Source organism: Lissotriton helveticus, chromosome 4_1 (assembly GCF_964261635.1).
Source record: "Lissotriton helveticus chromosome 4_1, aLisHel1.1, whole genome shotgun sequence".
In the NCBI taxonomy this organism is placed as follows: domain Eukaryota; kingdom Metazoa; phylum Chordata; class Amphibia; order Caudata; family Salamandridae; genus Lissotriton; species Lissotriton helveticus.
In genome coordinates, this window is record NC_136063.1 from 20,906,696 (window position 1) to 20,931,226 (window position 24,531).

The 24,531-nt window shown below is 43.6% G+C and overlaps 1 protein-coding gene across 1 annotated transcript in view; it reads left to right on the plus strand.

The window, feature by feature from the left end:
* Positions 1-15,401, plus strand: part of LOC144826912 (uncharacterized) — a 53,744-nt gene extending 38,343 nt beyond the window's left edge. Inside the window, exons 4-5 of the mRNA XM_078685370.1 lie at positions 7,453-7,602; positions 15,252-15,401. Of these exons, the coding sequence (XP_078541496.1) occupies positions 7,453-7,602; positions 15,252-15,376 (275 nt within the window). The 3' untranslated portion in view covers positions 15,377-15,401. The remainder of the gene's footprint in view (positions 1-7,452; positions 7,603-15,251) is intronic.
* Positions 15,402-24,531: the final 9,130 nt, after the last annotated feature.

The window sequence follows — 24,531 nt, forward strand, 5'->3', positions numbered from 1 at the left end:
GTTGTCCATGGCTTGTTGGTTATTTACAACATTTATCCATCTCAGCCTATGCATATCGTTAGTACGGACAATTAAGGGTAGAGCAAGGGCAGTAGAGCTGCTAGTCCTATTAGATAGTGACCACCATTTATGCTTTATACACAGAGGATTGTGATCACTCTCACTCCTCCACACAACCTCCATGTCACATAACGTCGGCCATAGTTGCACACTACAAAGTACATAATCTATTATGCTCTTATGCCGCCCATTATCAAATGTCATGGACCTGTTTTTGTCACTTGATGTCCTTCCATTTAATGCTCTTAAACCCTTCTCAAAACATAAGGCATTCATACTAATCACATCCTCAGTCCAGCGCACAACTGGTTTCAGCTCTAATTTTGGAACTCCCCAGTGCCTATCCTCTTCATCTCCCAAGAAATCATCATCTACGGCTAAGGGTTCAATTGATCTGTTAAAGTCACCTGCAATGACAATATGGTTGTCTTGGGAATAAGTATCAAGTAGGGTGCCCAAGGCCGCCAAAACCTCAGACCTCCCACCCCTAGAACCCCTCACATATACATTGTAGATGTCTATTGTTCCCAAAATATCAGATTTTAATGTGATTAGTTGAATGTCACTATGGCTAGTTTCTTTTACTTTGACATCCACTTTTAATGTCTGTCGAACCCAGATGGTTAGACTGCCCATTGGTCTTCCCCTTATGCCTTTTAAAGCTGGTACAAAGTAGTTCAAATATCCCTCGGCAAAAGTTGGTTCACATGACCAGGTCTCCTGGAATATGCATAGGTCAAAGGAGTTAATAAATTGAAGCCATTCTCCAGAGTCCAACTTAGAACCCAGTCCTGCAATGTTCCATGAGAGGAATTTCCCCACAGTGTCCTCATTACCATCCAAGACCATCATTGACGAATTCGCGGCATTTCCTTCAAGTGATTCCCGTTCAGTTCCAGCCAGCATACCTTCATGGCTAATAGCATCAGTAACATCTATTCTTACTGAAGTATTCTCAATGCTAAAAGCCACTTTGGGAACAACAACACGTGCATCAAGCTCAGGTTTTGCAATGGAATTAGACGGGGCTTAGGGGATTCATTCTTCTTACTGTTAGCTAGAGGAATTATCTTGCCTGTTAAACCTCTTCGGGACACACAGGTAGTGTTAGAAAAACCAAAAACCTCAGCAACAGTAGTATAAACAATGTTTAACTCAGCTAGATCATTGGATTCACCACTACCTGCCATCTCAAGTCAGTAGCACTCATTTAGGTCTGACAGTGCCGCATATCTATTTTCGACACTGATTCCCCATTCACTAGGTTGTGTCGCCCTACCCCAGTTATTTCTAACAGAGTTCCATTTTGTCTTTAGAATACTTGGATTCACTGTACTCCCTCTTCTATAGAAAAAATGCAAGGTTAGAGGAACAATCTCGGCACTCCTACGTTACGGGGGAAATATACATCTCAAGAGCTCGGGAAGAACTTCAGGGTTTAGGAAATGCAGTACTACGCAATCTCCTTTTAGTTTTTTCGCGCTGTTCCCTATCCACTCCACCCTTCTTGCCGTGGTGATTTCCCCTGCTAGCTGTTGTTTATCACTCGGAGCTATCGATATATTATTACATAGCCAGTGGTATGCTTTGCTAATCAAAGAAGAGGTAGGCTCTGCTTGACCAGGTTTTAAGGGAGGTACATTGGCCAATACCAGAACAAGAGGAGAAGCCTCTACAATGAGTTGAACCGGGCCTTGGTTTACATCGACCCCTATAGAATTTGGTGGTAAATCTTTACTGCCTATTACCCGGGCACCATTATCTACTGGCTGCTGAGTGGGCGGCGGAACTCGCATCACTGGAATCACATCATCATTACCCCCTATCCCACCCCTAGAAGTGTCTATCGATGATACAAGTCTATTTTTAACTAAAGTAGGAATATTACCCACCTCCTCAACTGACTTGTTTGTCAGTCCCCCTAATCTAACTACTTCTGCTGATAATAGGTCAATTTTTGTTACCAATGGTTTGATTATAGATTTCATCTTGGATTCAAACATACTCACTAGCTTGTTAATCAGTTCTTCACCTAATATCTCCCTCTCTCCTTGTTCCCCGATCACCTCTGCTATAACTGGGGCTTTCGGTGAAGATACTGCTCTTTTCCTACTAGAAAGTAACCCACCCCGTTTACTCTGACCCTTTCTACATGTTCTAATAGCTCTAGTCGCAGGCACAGACACAGGGGAATGGGGATCGTCTTCTATTACGTCTTCTATTACGTTTGACTGATCACCTGGGTCATTGACTATGTTAACAGCAGAGGACATATTCAAATCAAGATTAGCATTCTGGCTTATCTTGGTAACTGAAATATCACTACTATGTACCTTTATCGGAACTTCTAACATAGTAGGATCAAGAAGAGAGTTGACAGGGGGTGAGCTCAAGCCCAATGATATCCGTCTAGTGGTGTTTATTTTGCTCACCACCTGAACCAGATAATTATCTATAGTGTTTGGAACAGATAAAGACCTTTGTTTAGACATATTTGATACAATTGGTTATTAGTCAACTAGGAGTATCACCCCCAAAGCCAAGTAAGCAAAAAGCGTTCACCAATTGAATGAATTAACAGAGTCTTCATAGATATGATGTCGAGAATGAATCTTACTTGAGGGGCAGCGAGGTAGGGCCACAACAATAATGGACAGGGGTCCTGGCCCAGCCCAGTTGCGGCCAGTCACGGACTGTCACAGACTGTCCGCCCTTTGTCCGGGCTTCGTCCAGCACGTCCCGCATGCGTCCACGCGGGACGAGGGACCTGACGCTGCTTTAAGCGCCTCCTGGCGCGCTCGATGGTGGCGTCAGCATTTTGCAAGGAGGGATCCTGGGTACTGTGGTCTTTTACCAGACCGGCGGAGCCAAGCCCGGCCGGTCGATCGTGCAGTTGGGGGCAGAGCCAAGCCCGGCCATGAATCAGGAAGCTGGAGCAAATGCTGCTGCAGTGAGCCCGGTAAAATTAGGGGCGGAGCCAAGCCCGCCCGTGATTCAGGAAGCTGCAGTGAGCCTGATAGCAGAAGCGGTGAGCAACAGGGACTCCGCACCTGACGCTGCTTTAAGCGCCTCCTGGCGCGCTCGATGGTGGCGTCAGCGTTTTGCAAGGAGGGATCCTGGGTACTGTGGTATTTTACCAGACCGGCGGAGCCAAGCCCGGCCGGTTGATCGTGCAGTTGGGGGCGGAGCCAAGCCCGGCCGTGAATCAGGAAGCTGGAGCAAATGCCGCTACAGTGAGCCCGGTAAAATTAGGGGCGGAGCCAAGCCCGGCCGTGATTCAGGAAGCTGCAGTGAGCCTGATAGCAGTAGCGGTGAGCCAATGATATGCAGAACACAAAGGAATTCACAAAGACCTAGGTTTACCACATGTAGACATTAAATGGATTGGACAGAGAGGATTAAAGTGGCATCAATTGATGCCATTGGTGAAATCATGTTTGCATCTCCAACACTCCGACCTCATGATTGTGCACTGTGGTGGCAATGACCTAGGCACTTTGACTGGGGTAGGTCTGGAAATGCTTATGAAGGACACTTTTGGAGCATTTATGTCACTTTTCCCCCAAACTGCCTTTGTCTATTCTAACATATGCCAAAGGTAGAAATGGAACTGGTCCAATCAATTGTGTCCACAGATTGAGAAAGCTAGGAAACATGTGAATAAATCTGTTCCTCCTTTGCTCCGAGACTATAGAATGGGGTCCATATACCACAACAATCTGCGTTTCAATATGCATGGCATCTATAGGAGAGATGGTGTACATTTTACAGGTGAAGGGAACAGAGTCTTCCTCTTGACCTTTAGGCTTTGCATCGGTACTTACTTGTAGGAACTAACATCTCTCAATAAACACAAGGGGTCATTTTAGAGCCACCTAACAACTAAACACATAAGCTTGATGTATATCTGAAAAATAATTATTGTTTTTTGGCTTGGAGTCACGCACCCAACGCGCCAAAGTCGTGCAGCCGATGCGTGCAAGTCATGCACCACACGCTCTGGAGTCGTGAACCCTATGGGTTAGAAGCCATGCATCCAACACGTGCACACCTTGGAGTGTGACTCCTAATTTTATCGTAAAGAAAATTGCCCCTATCACTAATTTTTATTATCTCTGGGGGACCCATCCCCTGGGGCTTATAAAAACCATTGGGGACCATGGGGGTATCCCCAATGCCCCCACGATCCCAGCCAGCTCCCCACGTCCTTCGGGAGCCGGCATTGCATTTCCTCAGGGAGAAAAGCTAACATGCTGCTCCCCCTCTGGAAAAGCAATCTTGTTTCCTATTTGGAAGAGAGAGCAGGTTTATCTCTTTCAAATAGGAAAGCAGTTTGCAATGACAGGGTGGGAGCCATGAGGCACCCGCCCTCCATTGCAAACAGCAGTGTCTCAGGGGTGGGTACCTGCAGTAGCCGGCCCTGGGGGGTGGTGGCCCCCAGGGCCATCTTGGGCTCCAGGAGGGGTGCCTCATTGGCCCCCTCCAAAGCTTTAAAAAAGTCCCAGGGTGGCGGTTCCTGGGGTTGGGGGGCTTCAGAGCCCCCCTCAATTAATGCGTTGAAGCCCCTGGGGGTGGCGGTCCCAGGGCAGTGGGGGTCGATTGGGACCCCCACACTATTTTTTTGAATTCCCTCGGGATTAGGTCTCCCGGGGCTAATAACCTTTAAAGTGAGGGAGCCCACGCTTTGTTTTTTTTTTCAGCAGCGAAAAATGTTGGCCTTAGGGAGCCTTCTGGAAAACCCTGAGCAGGTCTAGGGGGCCATAGTGTGTCTACCCTGCACCCTTTTCGCATTTGGCACACATATTTCACAGACTTCTTCAGCCTCGCTTCTACCGAGGCATAAAATGGCTGCCAACAGTTTCTAGTTTTGAATGTTGACAACCACTTGACAGCCAATTAGCATTCAGCGCGTGATCAGGAGGGTGCGCTTATGGTGCACTCATGGTGCACGCAGGGTGCGCGGATCAACATATATAAATGGTTTTAACTGTCATTTTCTCAAGAACTACTGAACGGATTTATACCTAATAAGCAAAAGGCACAAGTCTGAACCAAGGACTACCTCTGCCAAATTTGGCAGCTACAGCAGTTCCCACTTTTTTTTCAGCCCCCGCTTGACGAGTCATCCCAAGGCTTTCAGGATAGGAGCAAACCGGAGCTGGCCAAACGTTTGGAAAATTTCACAAAGATTAGTCAACCGGCGCCAAAGTTATTCCAAATAGAATGTTGCAGAGTTCCTATGGGTAAAAGGTCCTAACTATAACTACCTACTGGCGACTGCCAGCAGGTAATATATTTGATATATCATCAGTGATGTCACTGACCATGTCATGAATGATGTAATATGTGATGTCATTAGCGGAGCATTGCATGGGCGCGAGTTATAGTTAGCTGAACTAACTATAGCGGTGGAATTTCTCTGGTTTTGTAATAGTAAACATCCTTGAAACCTATGTTTTTTCATTGAATTTCAAAGGTTTTTTAAATGATCATTTCTAACTGTAACGTTCCTGACAGCTATGTGTTTTTAATGTGAATTTCAAAGGTTTTTTAAATGATCATTTCTAACTATAACATAACAGTCACATTGGTACAGTGGTAGAGAAAGGTGACCTTGGCCTTCAAACACCTTTTAGCAATCCCACTGTGTGGGATTTAGTGGAAATAACAGGAGGGATAGTGAGCCCCCAACGTCAACCTTGGGGGCCAATTACCCCTTTTATTACCTGCAGTAAGTCCCAAGCAGCAGGATTGCTAACTTGGTATATCAGGCTCGACCCATCCCTGCAGCACTCCGCAAACGCGCCCCCTGGATTGTTCTAAGTAGGGGATTAAGTCCCCTTAAATCCTGAGGGTCCCTCGGGGCCAACTAGGCCATCATGTAGCTACATTAAGCGCCACGGAGCTGCGATGCAGAGAGGTGTAAAAAGGGGCGTGGCTATAGACCACCTCTCTGTAAGGCAGCTCTATGTCACTTACTGGAGGTACTTAGTGGGCTAATTTGCCCGCAGGGACCCTCAGGATTCAAGGGGACATAATCCCTCAATTTACAACACACCAGGGGGAAACTTTGCACACTTGCTATGCCAGGCCCTCCCCCTTCCTCGCAGGGGGCGTGTTTGCTGAATGCTGCAGGGAGGGCAAGGGGCCTCAGACATGAAGCTGGCTTTTTTGGGGGATTAACAATGGGGGCTATGTGGCCTCCCTTCTTTTACATTATCTAGGCCCTGAGGACACCATCCCCCAAGGCCTGGCCTTTTTTACATTTAAACAAAAAAACAGGAATGGGCCGAGCGGCCCCCGTCCTGAGGTAAAATACGGCCCCAGGGACCCCCTCCCCTGGGGCCTGGCCCATTTTTTTGTTGCTTTTGCTTTGTTTTTATTTTTTAAGGAAGGGCCCTGCGTGGGCCCCCTCCTTAGGCCTCTATTGGCCCTGGGGACCCCATCCCCCAAGGCTGTGCTTCTTTATTTTTTAATATTGAAGGGGGATGCATGGCCCCCCTCCTAGGCCACTCGTGGCCCGGGGGACCCCATTCCCCGGGGCAGGCCCTTTGCGTTGGGGACCGTGAGGGGAGCCACAATGCCCCTCCTCTTGCTCAAAAGCAATCGTCGGCTTTGCTTCGATGAAGCGAGAGCAGGTTTCTCTGCTCTGCTTCAACAAAGCAAAACAGAGTTTGCAATGACAGGGCGGACGCTGTACATGTGCTGCAGAAGGCTGAGTAAATTGAAAGGGGATACAATGAGGAGAAATATAAACACTTCTCCTCATTACACCTACTCTGGAGAGGCATGTTTTGCTGCTGCCCCAGGTTTACGTGATTTTGTAAATCTGGAGCAGTGTCAAGTTCCATGGGTGTTGAGAGGCAACACCCACAGCAACACCCACGGAACGCCTCCTTGATGTAAAGTGAGGCAAGGCAGCGCTTTTCTCTATATCTATGAGGCCATGCAAAGCCACGCCTCATAGATATGATTGTGAGTCCTGTGCCACCAGAGAGTCATGCAAAGCCACGCCTCATAGATATGATTGAGAGGCCTGTGCCACCAGAGAGTCATGCAGAGCCACGCCTCATAGATATGATTGAGAGCCCTGTGCCACCAGAGAGTCATGCAGAGCCAGACTCTTGTAAATGAGTTACACAATGTACAGGTCTAGTGCGTTACTAAAACTCACACTATTCTACAGCAGTCAATGGAAAAGAATTTCTATTCCGGGCAAAAATTAAGTCAATAAATTCTGTGCATCATGAGTTGAACATAACATTTATTTTATTTTCATACAAAGTGCAGTGTTTAATGCTACTGTTGTTAGGGTGGGAGAATTTAGCCATGACTTAGCACCCCATTTCTGAACACATTAGGTTTCTCAATTTCTGTTCTATGTTATTTCAGTGCCTGCTCTGGATAGGACCCCCAATGGCTATAAATGTGATGAGTGTTTTACCGACCAGTCCTCGGACTCCTGCATACCGACTGGAGAAATTCATTGCACCGGGGAACAAAACACGTGCCACGGCTACTCCGGAAAAGCAATCATACCTGGTGAGATAAACTGATTTTTCTAAATATGATTTATATATCCCACTGTACCAATCTTCTTAGTTTTTGGTCCTTTCTTTCAAAATAAATAATGTTCATGCTAATTAATTTTCATTTTTTTCTTAGAATCTGCCTGAATGTCTTCGGTGAGCTTGGTTCCATCAAAATGAAAGTAGAAAGCATGTCCCATTCATCAAATATACCCTGATGATGTGGTATTTGTAAAACAAAAATCTAGACAAAAAAGCAATGGCATTCTGTACAGGGACAGAGGCAAACTAAACCAAAACTAAGATTCAGAATAACCACAGTATTTACGAAATTGACTCAAGGATACTTGAGGCCAGATCTACAGTTGGATTTCATTGCCCTTGCAGTGTGCATGGTGTTGCAAGGGCAAATCAATCTTTAATTCAGATTCACCAAGCAACACAAGGCCACCGTGCATGATTCTGTATTGCTTGCTAAATCGAGAGAAATGCGAAGGGATGCAAGTCACCGGCTTGCTCTACTCTGCCTAGGGAGGCGTTCCTTGTGTGGAGCATGAATGTTTCAATGCATCCACCCATGGATTGTGGTTCATTCCCAGATTTACCAAGTCCAGTAAGCAAAGGAATGCTTCAAAAGGGTAGAGCTTTCCCTCGGAGGTACAACAAAAATAAATATTTGTATTTTCCCTCATTATTATATCTTTCCACATGTCTTGCATTCTGCAGCACACTTACAAAGCGATAACACCTTCAAGTTGTCCCCTCATGCATAAAAACAATCCTACCTCCAATGCAGGCACCCTAGCACCATGAAGCAAGAGGGACCGCTCTGCGCAGCGTCACAGTTTGATAAATCTGACCCTTGGAACATGTGTGTCTCAGTATCCAGACATCTGCTGCTGCCCTGTACCACAACCAGGTCGTTAGCGTCCTTTTCAGCCTGTTAAAGATGATGCACTCAGATGCTAAGGCATTTAAGGGATATGGCTACACAGTCCTTAGAATTATACACACAGAGAAGTGTGGCTTAGGGGTTAGAGGCGGCAGACCTGGAGCTTGAATTCGGCCCTGGACCAGGGTTCAATTCCCCGCCTCGGCGGGTCTTGGGCTCAAAATTCCACGGACTCGTTAATTCTCGCTCCGGTGCCTTCTCGACTCATGGGTTCACACTCTGCGACTCTGGGCAATAGCTTGCTTAATCTCCACAACGGCCCCTCGCGGTGGGATGCCTGGCTTTCACCTTGTGGATACCCTGCCAGGGTTATCTCACAGGGGAATACCAGGACGGGTTCCCTAAGCAAGCGCGGAGATGCCCCAGGGTAAGTCGTGCGCTATATAAGTTTCATTCATTTCATTCATTTCACACCCAACAGCAATCAGCTGTGCTCCTCTTAGGCATGTGTGCTGCAGATCTCAAGTTAAGTAAGCCACCTGCTGTATGGTGAACATTCAGTTCCTACTGCCAGAAGGCCACCAATTGTTACAGTCTTATTGAGTAAAATCCAAATAACACACCATGACATGGAGTGAAAAAGCACAACAGCAGTAGGTGTATCTATTGATAAACCAAGGCCTTGAAAACTTCTTAGGTATGATTGAACTGAGTCAGTCACAAGCTCAGCCTTGTGCACTCATTTCAAATCAGTCAATCAATTAATCAATCAATCTTTTTTCAGTTTATATGTGAAACCATAAACACATAATGCGTACAGTTATTGCATCCAAAAAATAAAATACATAAATCGTTAATAAAAATAAAACATACAACTGTTAGAAGAGGACATTTCCTAACTCACACAACATTATTTAAAAAACTATTATTTTAAGTATAAGTTGGATATGGGCAGCGTAGGAAATGATTGAGGGCAAATAGGGGCAGGTCTGCTTTGGGTCAATTATAGGACAATGTGTTTAAAAACTGTTTCCTAGGAATTCTGTAAAATATATAGAGCAGGACAAAATGCAAAGTGCTTTGTAATGAGGTTTTTCTCAAAGGTCAAACTGCTTAAACAAGTGTCCCAATTTAGGGTGTGCCATCATAAAATATATATTGTTCCACGTTAAATAGGGGAAAATAAAATGATAAACAAATCCAACTGAATGCCTCCTCCAGATAAAGTCATAGCATGGGCTGATACAATTTGCTTAGACATTTCAAACACTTCCCTGCAGCCAGTGTGATCGATCTTAGTTTACCTTTCAGTTCTGCTTTTGAAAGGGTGGCACTAATTGTGCCTTCTTCAAAGTACAAACTCAAACCTAGGAGAATATGCAAAGTTCTAATCAAAGCATTATAAATGGAGAGACAAATAAACAAAGATTAGTCTTTTCAGACTGGTTTCAAATTTGTCCCAGATATACTTTATTGGTTGTACCTCAATGTAAGGTAGACCCAGTTATTTGTGTTAGATCAACCCATAGGTTCAGCGAGCAATCTTTAAAGTCAATGCAGTTGTTGGCAATCGGCATAGACTCACACAAAAAATAGCAGCAGAAATACATTTACTATTATATATATATATATATTACACACATATCTCTTATATGACTTGACCCTACTTTAGAGGCACATCTGAAACTAGTCGAGGTGATTTTTAGGCTGCTGCTTGCTAAGAATGAATTGGGGGTTGCAATTTCCAGAGCCTTCAAATAAAATTCTCAAGTTACAAAAGGTATTACCTTTGGGTATCTGTAACCTTTAATGGAACACTGTTGTGTTTGGCTACTTCACCATAAATCATTGTGCATGTTTTATTATGGACCACTGTTACATTGAAGCTTTCCATACAGACAATAGATGAAGCTAGGAGCAATTGCAAGCCAGTCGCTGTAAGTGCAATGAGAACATCATCATCTGAGTACATAAGAGAAAGAATTGGAACAGTAAATCCGGAATTTGTGAAGCGCGAACCACTCACCCCTAAGGGTCCGAAGACGCTGGAGGGGTCAAGTCTAAAGAAGTGGTCAGTAGTGTCTGTTCAAATAGATATGGCCTTTACTATCCAGAACGGCGTCCAGCACTACTTTCCAATCCTCTCCCAGTATGATATGGGATTTTCAGAGTTCAGTGATGGGGCAGTTAAGGTGGGAGAGAATGGCGGACATGTCACTGCTAGGAGCGTAGAGAGAGCCGATGCTGAACACCATAGGGCGAGTCCAGAGCTTGGAAAACACATATTGTCCCTCATTGTCTGACCAGTTTTCTAGAACACTACATAGAAGGGATTTGTGAATGAGAACGGCCACCCTACATGGACTGGGCATGGTGCCACTGAGTACGGTAGGGTCATGACTGATTGATGTCCAGCAGCTATAGGACACGTCCCACCCAGTCCAGTGAGTTTCTCTGCCTCCCTTGCTGAAAGGTGTGTCTCTTGGTAAAGGGCTAATGTCAGTGTGCTTAGAGATCAGGTAAGATAGGATCGTTTCCTATTTAATATGAGTGCAGCACATTAACTTTGAGCGTGGTGAAAGCAAGGGGGTGTGGGCTACGGTAGTGGCCATTAGCAAGTAAAATTGGTAAAGTATACGGCAGTAAGAAGGAAGGCAAGTGTCTTTTGACAGGGTCAATGACGTGGAGAGAAGGGTGGGAGAGCACAGTATTTTTGAGGTGCTGTGCGTGCACAGGAGTGGCGCAGATGAAGGGGAGCCTGAACCCCAACATTACAAAAATGCATGAGTGGGAGGTAGACAGATGAGGGGGATTTGCCACAAGGTGGTTGAGTCAATAAGGATGCAGAATAGACACAGCAAAAAAAGAGTGGAAAGGGTATGAGTAGTAAATTTACATCCAGGTGGTGTTAAGTATATGTTTTGTGTGTGTTGACACAACTCTTATTGACATAGGATGGCATGGAGTACTCATGATGGTCATACACTTTAGAGATAAGTATGGTCAGTGTGCTACGACTGGGGGAGAGAGGAGATAAAATGCTAAAGTGGGTGCCAAGGGGGCTTGGCACGCTAGCTTTTTTGCAACTGTTCGAGGGGCAGGTGAGTATGTGGTGAGAGAGTAGATCTACCATGAGTCTCTAGCCCAACAAAACAGATGACAGATGAGAAACTGTCCATGTATGATGATGTATAGAGGCCATTCAGAAAGATGGGGAAGGAGAGCAGGTTAAGAGAGGTGAAATGGTACATATAGAGTGATGTGAGCAAGTATAGCAAAACTTCCAGAACCATGGTCACAAATACTACCACAAACAGGAGCATCAGCACCAACATTAACATCAACATTGTGGTCCACCGGTAGGTCTCAAGTCCACAAACCAACGTCCCATGGGGATCAGGAAAAGTACTGTCTGCCATAACAGGTAGAACAGACCATGCAGAGAGTATCATGCCAGAAAGGGGCACAGTAGGTAGATGTGAAGTAAAGCCATTTCATAGTTGAAGGGAAACATGGCATGTTTCTCATTATGTTACAGGCCATGGTCTGTCACAGTCAGATACACGGGGAGCATGTGAACACAAGTTGTCCATCAAATCTGTCTGAACTAGTTCTGCTACAGCTACATTCAGAAGAGCTCCACTGAGATTGGTCAGGTAGACTGCTCTGTCAGGGTTGCAGCTCTCCTGCATATGCAGCCCCATCCTCTTGTTGAGATATGGGTGGTGGTGTCCATGGTATACAGGGCCAGGCAGTCCAGGATGTAGGCCAGTTTGCTGGAGTCAAGGAAATCTCTAGAGCGGCGATCCAAAGTAATTCACATGGTGTCCAGTTCAAGAAAGCCATATTTCATATCCCAATTTAAGCTACAGACAAAGGTCTAGAAACACATTCCTTTTAGTGCTGGCATCTGTGATGTGCATCCTGTTTAATAAAAAGAGTTTGGGCATGAGTAGAAAATAGGCTATCAGCAGAGGAAGTCTGTTGGAGCACGCAGTAGAGGAGTGAGTAGTATAAGACCAAATTCTATGTGCCCTCTGAATTTCTAGTTGGGGCTAAAGGACAGTCAAGTGATGCATGGGTTAAGATCCAAGAGGAATGTGTTGGTGTCATTGCATTCTAGACATTCTGATATTCCATAATAGCAGATATTTAGGTTGGGCAGTAGTCTTTAAGGTCAACTTATATTTAGGGGAGTGTTGTCCAGCCCCAGCACCTCCAGGTGCCCCATTCAGTCTTCTTTGTTGACTACCCACCAGTTCACTATGTCCACTCAGTCATGAAAAAAAGCTTATGCTGTCCTATATGGTCTTGACGTCATCATACAATCAGTTATCTATGAAAGATAGCTGGAGGAGGTAAGTTTCTCGAGGATAGCGTATGATTTTTTTTCAGTGATGGTGATGAAGAGTCAGATTTCTTACCGCCCCACCCACTACACCTTTGATATTGTGTTAGGATGCGGGTTTAGTAACAGAAGTAAAGAAGGCAAGGCCCAGGTGCAAAGGGATGTGAGGCAGGTGAGAGAAAGCAATCACTGTCCACTCCAGGTGGGGTTAGACAGTGTAGCTGCCCATTAGGTCGCCACTGCAGGAAAGTGTGAATCGGCCAGGCCAAGACAAGTAGTGCAGTAGCGTCAACAAATAAAGGTGTATCATCTCAGGTCCTGATACTCCAGTGGGATGGCCCATAAAAAAGGGACAGGAGGTAGACGAACAATGGACTGGGTTGAATTCCATCCGTTGGCAGGGGATCCAGTCATTGGTGAGAATGTCTAAGGTCCAGCAACCTATTAGAGGCATTGGGGGAAAACCTATAGACCAGGGTTAAATCATCAGTGGGATGGCCCAAAAAAAGGAGCAGAAAGGATGGGTTGAATAACATCCAGGGGCAGGGGATTCAGTCAATGCTGTGGGTGTCCAATGTCCAATTGTCTCTGAAAGGTGCGGGGGAAAACCTGTAGACTGGGGCTGAGTTAGTGTGGAGGGCCTGAAGAAATGCCTAAGCAAATAGTATGGGTATTGGCTTAACTTCAACTAGGCCCAGACATGATATTGGAGCCGCTCCACTGTGTTGATTAGAATTGTGTCCCTCAGAGGAGCCCCATGCATTGAACTGTGTGGCTCACTTGTGGTTGACACTGCTGAAGCCAAAGGGGCTAGTCCAGCAGCGTGGACCTGGCAGGACAGGTAAGATCATCTGTGATGGGCATTGGGAACATTAGACCTGCCAGCTCAAATCAGTATTATGTGATGTAGTTGGGAGGCACAGGCAGCAGCCACAGATGCCCGGATGGGGAGAAGGGGAAGTAGTACCCTGTAGTGTTTTAAGGTTTCAGTGCCACTGTGGGTGAGGAGGATGTTGGAGCATTTGATATGGCTCAAAGCATCCACAGATGTCCGCGAGGCATGTTCCCACTGGGGGAGTTAGCAGGAATGGCTAGGTGTAGAAGAAGGGACCATGTTGTTATCCAAGTCATCCGAAGCCACACAGAGTGTGGCAATCTATGAGTGTAGAGCTATTCAGTCCCACCTAATAAATATAAATCCAGAGAAATGCTTTTCATATTATTTTTTGTTATCCTGCCTGTTGGAAAAAGAAATGATAAGATAAAAAAGTAGATGGAACGCTATGAGATTCTTTCTGTCCCTCCAAATGTAACTTTTCTGCCGTGAATAAATGTCCATCATACAGTACATCCCAAGGGAATAGACTACACAAAATCAATACTTTTCCGAATAATAGGATGCTATAGTACATAGTATGTGGCAGGTAATCAGGATGGGGATAATACAGTTTTCCTTACACCAATGGTCCACTCTTGTGAACACAGCGAGCTACATGCTAACTTCTGTAATTCACCACTGGACACAGACTCAACAGACAGCCAGCAGCAATCCCAAGAACTTAACCAATACCTACATAGTCATTGTGTGTGTGTCTCAGCTACTTTAGAGGACACATTCTCCCAGGTGATTCCATACATGTAGGGGAGGCTGTGCAACTTCTCTAGGGTGCAAAGTCCAGTCAGTCTCAAACAAATTTCATGTTGGAGCCACAGGGACAATAGGAATGTGTTGTTCTTGCTGTACCCCCTGCAGAAAGAAAGATGGTTCAAATGTATTCTCACTTTGCAACAGTGGTCCACTAGAGGACAGAAGAATGAAGAACCACAAGGATGGATCTTTTTGAGAACACACACTAATAGGTTAATTACCAAGATGAGGTAGCATAAATAGATATATAAATAAAAATACAATAGTTTTATTTTCTGTCAGGAATGAGGTACACATCATTACAACATTTGAAGAAAAACAAGTGAGCATTCTTGGGTTTTGAAAATCAGCGGAATTAAAATGTAACGTGTCCAAGATTTATTGTAAAAGAAAACAGTAAACAAAGATATTAAAAACAGTAATACAAATTCAATGATTCATCGATAATCTCCATTAAAAAATGTGGGTGATTGATATTTATTGTTGACAATGTACAGTTGAAATTATTACTTACCATTCAAGCCGACAGTGTACTTCTTCCATGCAGTGCTCCTAATTCCCACCATTAGGACAATTATTAACCTTTGGTGACAGTCACAATTCAGCCTGGAATCCAAGAGCCTGGAACAACTATCATTGTGTGTATATGAGTGACCAATCTGAGATCTTAGGAACTTTGGGCCAGGATGGGCATGATTTCTTTGCTAGATGGAGAACACATTTATGTAGCAGCATTGTTAATGACTGAATATTGTCTGTGTGCTTTTTTGATAGGTGACACATTGAAACCGTATAGCCTGAAAGGATGTTCTACTTCAAATTACTGTGAAATATTCAGCCCAGTGGGGACCCAAGTCTATGGTGATGAAGCACTGTGCTTTCCTGCCAAAAAGCTGTGAGGCCATTATTCACACCTCTGATGCAGTCCCACCGCGCCTTAGTAATAGTCAGTAGAAACATTCCTAAAGCACCACCAGTATCTGCCATGAAGAGGAACAATGTAGAAATGAAGCAGAATAACTCATGTCAGCCTCCCTGAGACACCGAATACAAGGAAGCAATGTGTGTAGCACTGTTTATGCTGCCATGTTGTTTATGTACCACCAGCCTCTATATTCAGCCATGTATAGTGCCTGGGAGCCTCAGAGTGAATACTCTCCTTGGTGTATTGAGAGACTGAAAAATTGGAACTGCAACCACCCAAGGGAATGGCTTGGGATCAGATAAGATGCTCCTTCTGATGATGGTTTTGTCTATGCATATCCTGCCAATAAACATGAATGCAGATTACATATCAACTCCCTGTGTTGGCAGGTGATAAACAAAGAGTTTAGCACACTGCTGCATGCTCAAACTCTGGTTGATTTTTTTATTTCTGACCTGTTCAGTATTATAACTTCCTTTCCACCAGTGAGCGCAGCTCGATTATAAGCAAATCTGTACCAGAACCACATAGAAAAGGTTTACCCGCCCTTCTGCAAAGCAGCTGGAAGTTTTGGATCAAGATATTGATTATCAGTCAATGGGGACTGTTCTTTAGTTCATCCTTTTATTCCACATTGAAGGCCATCAGTGACGACTCTCATGAGAGTCCCAACTATCTAACCAGCTTCTGTCAGTGAGACCTTAGCATGTGCTCCTGGACGTTCCTGCTGTGTTCCTCTGTCTTAACCTTGGAGTTGACAACCTCTTTGAAGATCAGATCATAGAAAAGATCTACTGCAGAGTTATGAGTTTATATCCCCGATTGTAATGCACTCTGTAATTCTGGAATTGATCTGCTTTGTGCTGCAGTAAAACCAATAGCATGAAGCGTACACACCTGTTTTATACTTTACATTGAATAAATGAATAAACCTTAGTTGACACTGCTGCTTCTACTCTGGGTCTGTGTTTTTATGGATAGCTATTGGTTGAGTTTTCAATAAGAGAGGTTATGTAAAAGACAGGGTTAAACATCAATGCTATTAATGCTATGCCCGCACTGGAATGAAGACCAGAGTCTTATATGAGACCACTGATGGAACCCTCATTGACATCGAACCACAATGGATGCCGTGACTGCCATCACTGTGAAGTCTAATGGAGGATGGGTTGCAACAAAGTGAAGTTCAAGACTGTCTCTTAAGTGAATGGTGGACTTTAGGTTTGCCATGAACTTGACTCCATAAAAGTTTAAGCAATCCTTAGAGTCCTTAGATTTTGCAACAAGTGAGTTCCAGTTTGGAATTATGGATCTCCAGTTACCTGATTAAGCCTTAACATTTTGATTGTAGTCCCCTAATTAAGTCTTTAAAACATATCCTAATTATCTTAAATCTCCTCATCATGATTTAGGATATCATACAAATTTACTAGATCTTAGGGTGACCCAGATGACTCAGGATAATGTTCGCATATAAATTGGGTCAGGAGCTTCCCTTAGGTTTCAGAATCTTCAAATGACAGGAAGGTGAGAAAATAATATCAAATATATCTGGCACAAGATTATCAACTAACCCTTGCAAGCTATTCCACTATGACGTCTAGCTGACCTTTGATACAGTTGATAAACTTGTCTTTGCACATTGGCAGTTGCATAAAATACATCCTCATGTCCTTCCTACCCACTATGCACCCACTATGCATCAATGCATTTAAATGGACTCTAGATTATCAGTCCTCACTGTCATATATGGAGCACTCCTAGGGCTACATTAACACACAATGGTATTTAATCTGATCACGGAGGCCTTAGAGTATTACTGCCCAACATTTTATTTGTACTCTTGTATGATGCAACTGTAGCTCGAGTTAACATCAGCAGTTGATATAAGATATTACCCGGGCCGTTGTTTCATTGTGGATATACACAGTTTATAACAAATTTTATCCAACTCTGAGACATAATTTGTGGAAACATGACAACACTTTGTAGATTTTCTAAACTACACGGAGCAATAGCCTTTCCTCTCTTCAAGTGTTAAGACCTGTGGTCTATATGTCAACCCAAGCCTTTCCTTCAAGAGACAGATGAGAAGCTCCAGACTGGGTGGTGTCACTTTGTCTCAGACACTACATCACATATATCTTCTCAATAGATACTTTCATATGAAAACATCACAATCTTATGCACACTGGTTTCTTGTTCCTACAATTACTGATCTAAAGTATGTCTTCCATATGGTGACCTATCTGATAACTCTCCCCTAGTCCCTCACACTCTTGACAATCCACACTGGTTCCCATTTCTGATGTGCATAGCATGTGCATCTCCATATATTTTCTCATCCATACAAACAGACACAACCTCCTGGCTGAAAAAAGGCACCTTATATGGCAAAATCTTTCCCACCTGCAGCATACTCTACTTCTACTGGATATTCACAAAGCTAATGAAGACAAATAGTTGTAACTCCTTTACTTCTATTCTTTTTCCTATAGTTTTTGGAGGTGAATAGATTGATCTATACCGATGTTGCCTAGGTCACATTTCAAATCACAGATCCAGGAAGTCACATTCCGCTCTCACAGCTTGAAAATCACATGCAGACCATTTTGTCAATCCTGAGAATGAGGGTGCTCGCAACCCTGGGGAGGCCACCAACAGCTTTCTAATTTGTGCCTCTCTGAATATATCCAAAGTAGTTGCGTAGTACATTAACAAGTGGCAATATTATAATGGTCGTAACAACAACACATGATAGATGGGCATCAACATATATGTTACCTTGTGATGTTGTCCCAGCAGCTACAAGAGAATCATCAGTCATGCGTAGGTGCTGCTAAAAATAGGGATTAGAGTGACAAGGATGGCACCTCTTTACTTTTCAACTATACCCTGCAACAAACACACTGGTAGATGAAGTGTCCACATTGAGGGGGGGGGGTGTTTGTTGCTTGATTGAGACCTAGCAGTAGAATATAAAAGTGAACGGGGTAAAAATCAAATATCCAGCAAAAGAAAAGGAATATATGTCTACAGTGATGTATGCTATTTTTCTAAATGTGGTGGACCCAAAGATAGTGGCTGAAGCGATCAGGGATTTAGCTGCTATTGCTTCTAAAGGATTGTTAATGGTCACAAAAGCAGAGACAATTAGATTCAAAATATAAAAGTTTCCTACAATGTTTTATATTGAAACAATGGTCTTGATTTAATGTTTGATGGATGATACTCCTTCCTACAAGGTGGTGTAGGAGATTGCTTATTTAGGTTCGACATTGTAATGTCTTTTTTCATATCTGTTTTTTTTTCCATTCCTCACCACCAAGATTTCCTGGTGGGGATATACAGAATAAAAGACATTACACCTTACACTCTCCTGGAGATGACTATCTCTACTCCCCCGGTCCTTCAGAGAAAGTTTTCCATCATTGGTGCAAACAAGGGCTCTGTCATTTGAAAATGAAAGGTCCGCTTGTCTCTAAATAAAGTCAGCATATCAAAAATTTGGTGGCACACTCATCATAATAAACTTTATTCGGTTTTAAATAAAACCATAAAAGTTGCACAACAGTAATACAATTTAAAACAATCCGTGCTTGATCAATAGAAGAGCGCCATAATTACAGTAGAGAATAATAAATAGTTTAAAAAAAGGCGAGTAGAAAACGTACATTATTGATCCATATTGTTCCTGTAATTAACACAAGCTGTTAAAAAACCCAGTATAAAAGGTAAACAGTCTTCTTTCAATAATTGCAAATACATAATTGCGGGCCAAGCCTGGTTAAAATTCATTCTTTTTAAAATTGGGACCAGGAATTGTTTTTGAGGGTAAGCATAAACGTTACATAAAAACATAAAATGCAGCATATCCGGCAGAGACTGATTGTCGCAGCCGCAGGATGCTGCCACCATGCCTCTAGTAAAAGATTTGGGGCTGGCAAGGAGGTGAAAAAGGTTCAACCGAAACCTTGTTAGCAGAAATTTATCATGTGTGGACAGAGACCCCATAAGGTACTGCTCTGTCCTAGGGGTTGTTTTAAGCATAATGTGAGTTCGCACATTAGATTTCTCAACCTCCTTGGCTTCCCTCTCCACATTCCTCTCTAATTAAAAGGCTGCCTTAATTACTTCCATATCATTCTTTACAATGGAATCATGATTAATAAATAAATCCCCCTGACCCAGCCTTTCTAGACTTCTCTTCACATAATTCAGCCACGGGATACGTTCTGAATTATCAAGAGGCATACAATCTTTTAAGTCCAAAAGGGTGAGAGGGATATCTGCATTCAGCCAACTTTTTAACCAGCAGGTAAGTGGACGCAAAGATAGTTTATCGTTTAAGTGAGAGACCCCTAATTTCTCATGAGCCACCATATTAGAAGTGCCCCTGGGAACACATAATAAGAGCTTCAGAAAATCATTTTCCGATATTTGAAGGGTCTGTCCAGCATTATAGCCCCATAGTTTGCTGCCATACGAGGCTATGGACAGACTTTTTGCCTTATAAATTTGCACCATTGCCACTGTAGGCTTCTTCCCTACCTTAGAAGCGAAATTAAAGATTGCTGAGTTCGCCCTCACCATGTTCCCTTTTGTTTTCTGCAGTAGTGGGCCCCAATTCATCTTATCGTCAAAAAGCACCCCTAGATATGAGAACACGTTGGTACATGGAATTTTTGAGTCTCCCACTCGAAATTGATAATTCTTCTTAACCAACTCCCCCACCTGCATGACATGCGATTTATAATTATTAATCAGCCAATCCCTGTCTAACATAAAGCTTGCAAAAGCAGATAAAAGTGTTTGTAGCCCATTTTCAGTCCTGGATATGAGAGCGGCGTCGTCCGCATAAAGCAGGACAGGAATCCCGCGCCGTCCTACACTCGGGTAATCTGCACCAGTAGCCCATAAAACCTTATCCAGGTCATTAATATAAAAATTTAAATAAGAAGGGGACCAATATACAACCTTGCCGGACACCCTTTTTAATGTTAAAGTCCCTTGTGACCCGCAAACCCTGGGAAAACCTAACATTGGCTTTGGTGGACTTGTGCATGTCCTCCAGGAAGTGAAGAATACCAATATCCACTCCCATAGCCCACATGGACTGCCATAGCATCCTCCTATTAACACAGTTCAAGGCCGATGACAGATCCATGAAGAACAGATGGATGGTCCCAGAGCGTGCAACGGTATACTTGCTCAATATCAAGAACAAATTGATACATAGAGCTATAGTGGACCGACAACGCACAAAACCGTATTGAACTTCCGACAAGATCATATGTTCCTCAGCCCACGATGTCAGTCTCTGAAGAAGGACCCGCACTACCACCTTTACCACAGAATCAATTAAAGAAATAGGTCTGTACCATGATGTACTATTTATGTCCCCTTTTTTGAAAACAGGAACTATTGTAGTTGTTGCCCATGACTCAGGACAGCCATGCGGTGCTGTCGCATTGAATAACTGTTCTAATAAAGGAAGGATCTGATTTAAAAAGATCTGGGGGATCCCATCTGGTCCAGGTGCTTTACACACCGTTAATCGCATTATACCTTTCTGGATTTCACCCATCGTGAATGTTACTACTGCCTCATATCTGTCATGAGGCTCCCTATCACTATGTCCATTCCTGATATTGAACATAGATTTAAAATGTAATAACCACTCCTCCTCTGTTATGTAGGATTCAAAGCCCTCCCCCCATCTTGCGTAAAAAGATGCCTGTTCACAACACCCCAAAACTTCGAGCTAATTCTAGGGTGCTAGATTCTAGCAATTCCCTCCATGCTTCTTCTTTTAGTGCTTCCTTTCAAATGGTGAGGGCCGCCTTATACCCCCTACGACAGTTTAGAACATCAGTTTTATTTCTGTTTTTTTTACAAGGCCTCCCTAATCATTTTTGCAGCTTTAGAGAAGTGGGGGTCAAACCATCAAGGTCCCGACCTAACATTTCCTTTCACTGGGGTAGATAGAAGCATGGACTCCTTAAGTGAAATGATGTGGTAGGCATTTAAAATCTCTATTGGCATAGATCACGCCTCTAAACAGATGGACAGTTCATTGCTACATACAGATTTAACCTCATTTTAAAATATGTCTGGAGTAACTTGAGACCATTTTAATCTATGCCTACCATCAACTAAGCGTAGTTCACCCTTATTCACTTCCTCTATACCCTTATCTGCCAGTAAACCTGACAGGTACAGTGCTAGGGGATTATGGTCACTGAATTCACTCCATGAGATTTTAAAATTCTTCCCAGAAGACTGTAATGAGGGTGAAATTAAGGTATAATCTATAAAAGATCCCTTTCCCTGGCCCTTAAATGTAGGCACAGTATATTTAGTACAAGGGGCAGCTAGAAACAATGTGGCCGTCAAATCTAGTTAATTGATCATATTGTTTAGCATCTCACCTTGAGCCGAATGTTCAAAGTGAAACCTGTGCATTCGTGGGCAACCTAATACCGACAAACAGGCCGTAAGGGGGTCACCACATGGGTGTACATTAAAATCAATGGCTACCAGGAGGCTATGGAGACTAGCACTCAACGATTGTTTTATAGCATCGCCCAGTGCAGATAGATTACTACACTCTGTTGAGGGCAAAAAATAATTATAAAAATGAACAATAACCCAACTCATACCTCCCTTGCGAATAGTTTCACCTGAATATCAGGATGAGAGATCGGTATTGGTGTAATTTACAGATAATCGCCACAGAAATATAAGTAGCCAAACCGCCTTTGTGTCTCCCACTTCTGGATGGTCTAGCTGGAACAAAGAAAGCCTTATAGCATCTAGGAGTAGGTCATCATCTAGAGACCACGTCTCCTGTAGGCAGATTACCTGAAATTGTTTAATAAAAGCTACCCATCTGGGATCCTGTAGTTTCACTGCTAGCCACGCTATATTCCATGATATCAAGTTATTGGGGAGGTCCCTTGTTGGTCTTAGGGTTACATCCCTTTGATCCTGGGTCAATATCACCTGATCTGGCCCTATTAAGTTATGACCCCTCAGTCAATCACATTATTCCATGCCAGACAGGGTATCAAACCTATTCTGTGGAACTATACTGCGAATAGTGTCAACTGTCCTATCTACGGGTATTAGTGTATAAGCCTGAGGAATAGGATGGAGACTGGGATATGGTCTTACACGGCCACCCCTTACTATTAAATACTTCCTGCCATCCATTGGCAACTCCCTACTAATGGGAGGCCTATAGAAAAAACCCAGTGGTAGTATCTTGATGACAGAGTCCACCAGCGGGGTCAAACTGATATCCCTAGCAAATAGCATACCATCTATATGGGGATTATCAAAGTTTATAATAATACAGTCACCCATCCCTTGTTTACGTGAGCCCCTATCCAATTAACCCTGCGTACCATAAGAATGTTATTAAGTGTACGTGGACCAATCGTGGTATTTTGTGTGAACCAGGGGTTTATTTTATTCAGAAGCTGGTCATAGTCTTCCCTCTTCCCTGATGGTAAAGCTGTGACATTTGCCAGAATCACTACATACGGGGTTGATTCTGGAGGAAGGTCAATAGTACGGAAAGCTACCGCATGCTTCTTCTATCTGATCTCTCTGCATGGTAGGGGGCCGTGTTGTTGTAGATGAAAAATGTCTAGAAGCAACTGGGTCGATACTAACAGCCTTTTGGTTATTAGTACCATTCACTACAGGAGCACTACTAATAGCAGGTGGCCTCGCAACAAAAAGTCCTCCATCCCTATCATGCCCTGCTCTTCCTCCTTCCATAGAAACTGGAACTGTAGGCATGGTCGAAGTTGCCCTTAAATTTTTTTGGGGGGCAGATACTAATATCTTCTCCAGACTACACAACCTGTTCTCAACAGAGCTTATTTTCTGCATGATGGGATCTATTAATGTATGTAGCATAGATTCTAACTTTCCCCAAAAATCACCCTCTGATCTAGTTCCCAATGCTGGTCCATCCTTATCTTGATGCATGGTGGGAATATTACCCTCAAGACTAATACTTAATGAAGGCTCTACATCCTTAGTTCTCTTTGTAGGTTTTGTCACAGGTGTCTTTATTTTCGATGCACCACGAGTTTTCCTTACTACCTCAGGTGGATTATTTGGGTGATTAGTTTTCCTCGTAGCTTTCTGCCCTTTGGTTCTCACTTTATTTTTATTTGGGCTAAAATTCTGCTCTGCAAGCACGGGTGAATCAGAAATTCCAACGGAGGATTGGCTTTGCTGATCTTGCTCCATAGCCGGATTTAAGGTTGGAGAGACTGCGGGAAACGCAGGGGTAAGAGAGAGCCTCCCTTGAGCTACAAAAGGCTCCAAGGATAGACTATGTTCTGTCATCAGAATTTCATTGTTGAGAACTGATTCAGCCCTCGTTAAAAAGGCATCTAGTGTTCCCACCACGCTTATCCCTGGAATAATTTTAGGCCTTCTCATTCTTAACCAAGTAAATAGCTTTCAGTAATTCCTCCCTGTAGTTTTAACAATGGCAATTACAATATGATCAACAAGTGCATTGAGAAAGTATTGTTACTGCGTAAGTCTGTATACACTGCAATGATATAAAATTTCTCCTGACTACAATTTATGCTATAAACACATTATTTAACATCCAGCACTTCTTCAAGACAGTCAAGCACATTACAATTCTCTAATGTCTATAACTAGCAAAAGTACATACTAGCTTTGACCTCAAAGCCAGTTCTTCAGGGATTGAAATTAATCAGCCACTGCCAGGAGCATATCCTAGAAAAATAGAACCTATTCACACTGAGCCGATACCGGGTACGTTCCAGAATTGCCAGTACCTCCACTAGAGTCCTTCTTACTGCAGGTAGCTCACAGGAACTGGCTTCAGTCACACCTCTCTGGATAATAACAGCCTAGTTCCACATCTGCACTCGAAAGAATCTCGAGTCGTGGCACTAACTCTTATTGAATTGTAGGAGTTAGAGGAAGGGCCCGGCCCGGCCTCTTTCGGTTACCGACGGGCTCAGATGGGCCCTCCCTTGGCCCAGCGCACGCACGCACACGTTCTGCACAGCAGTGACCCCGTCAGCCTTTTCAGCGCCTCCTTGCGCGATTACGTGGTATGCGGCGTGG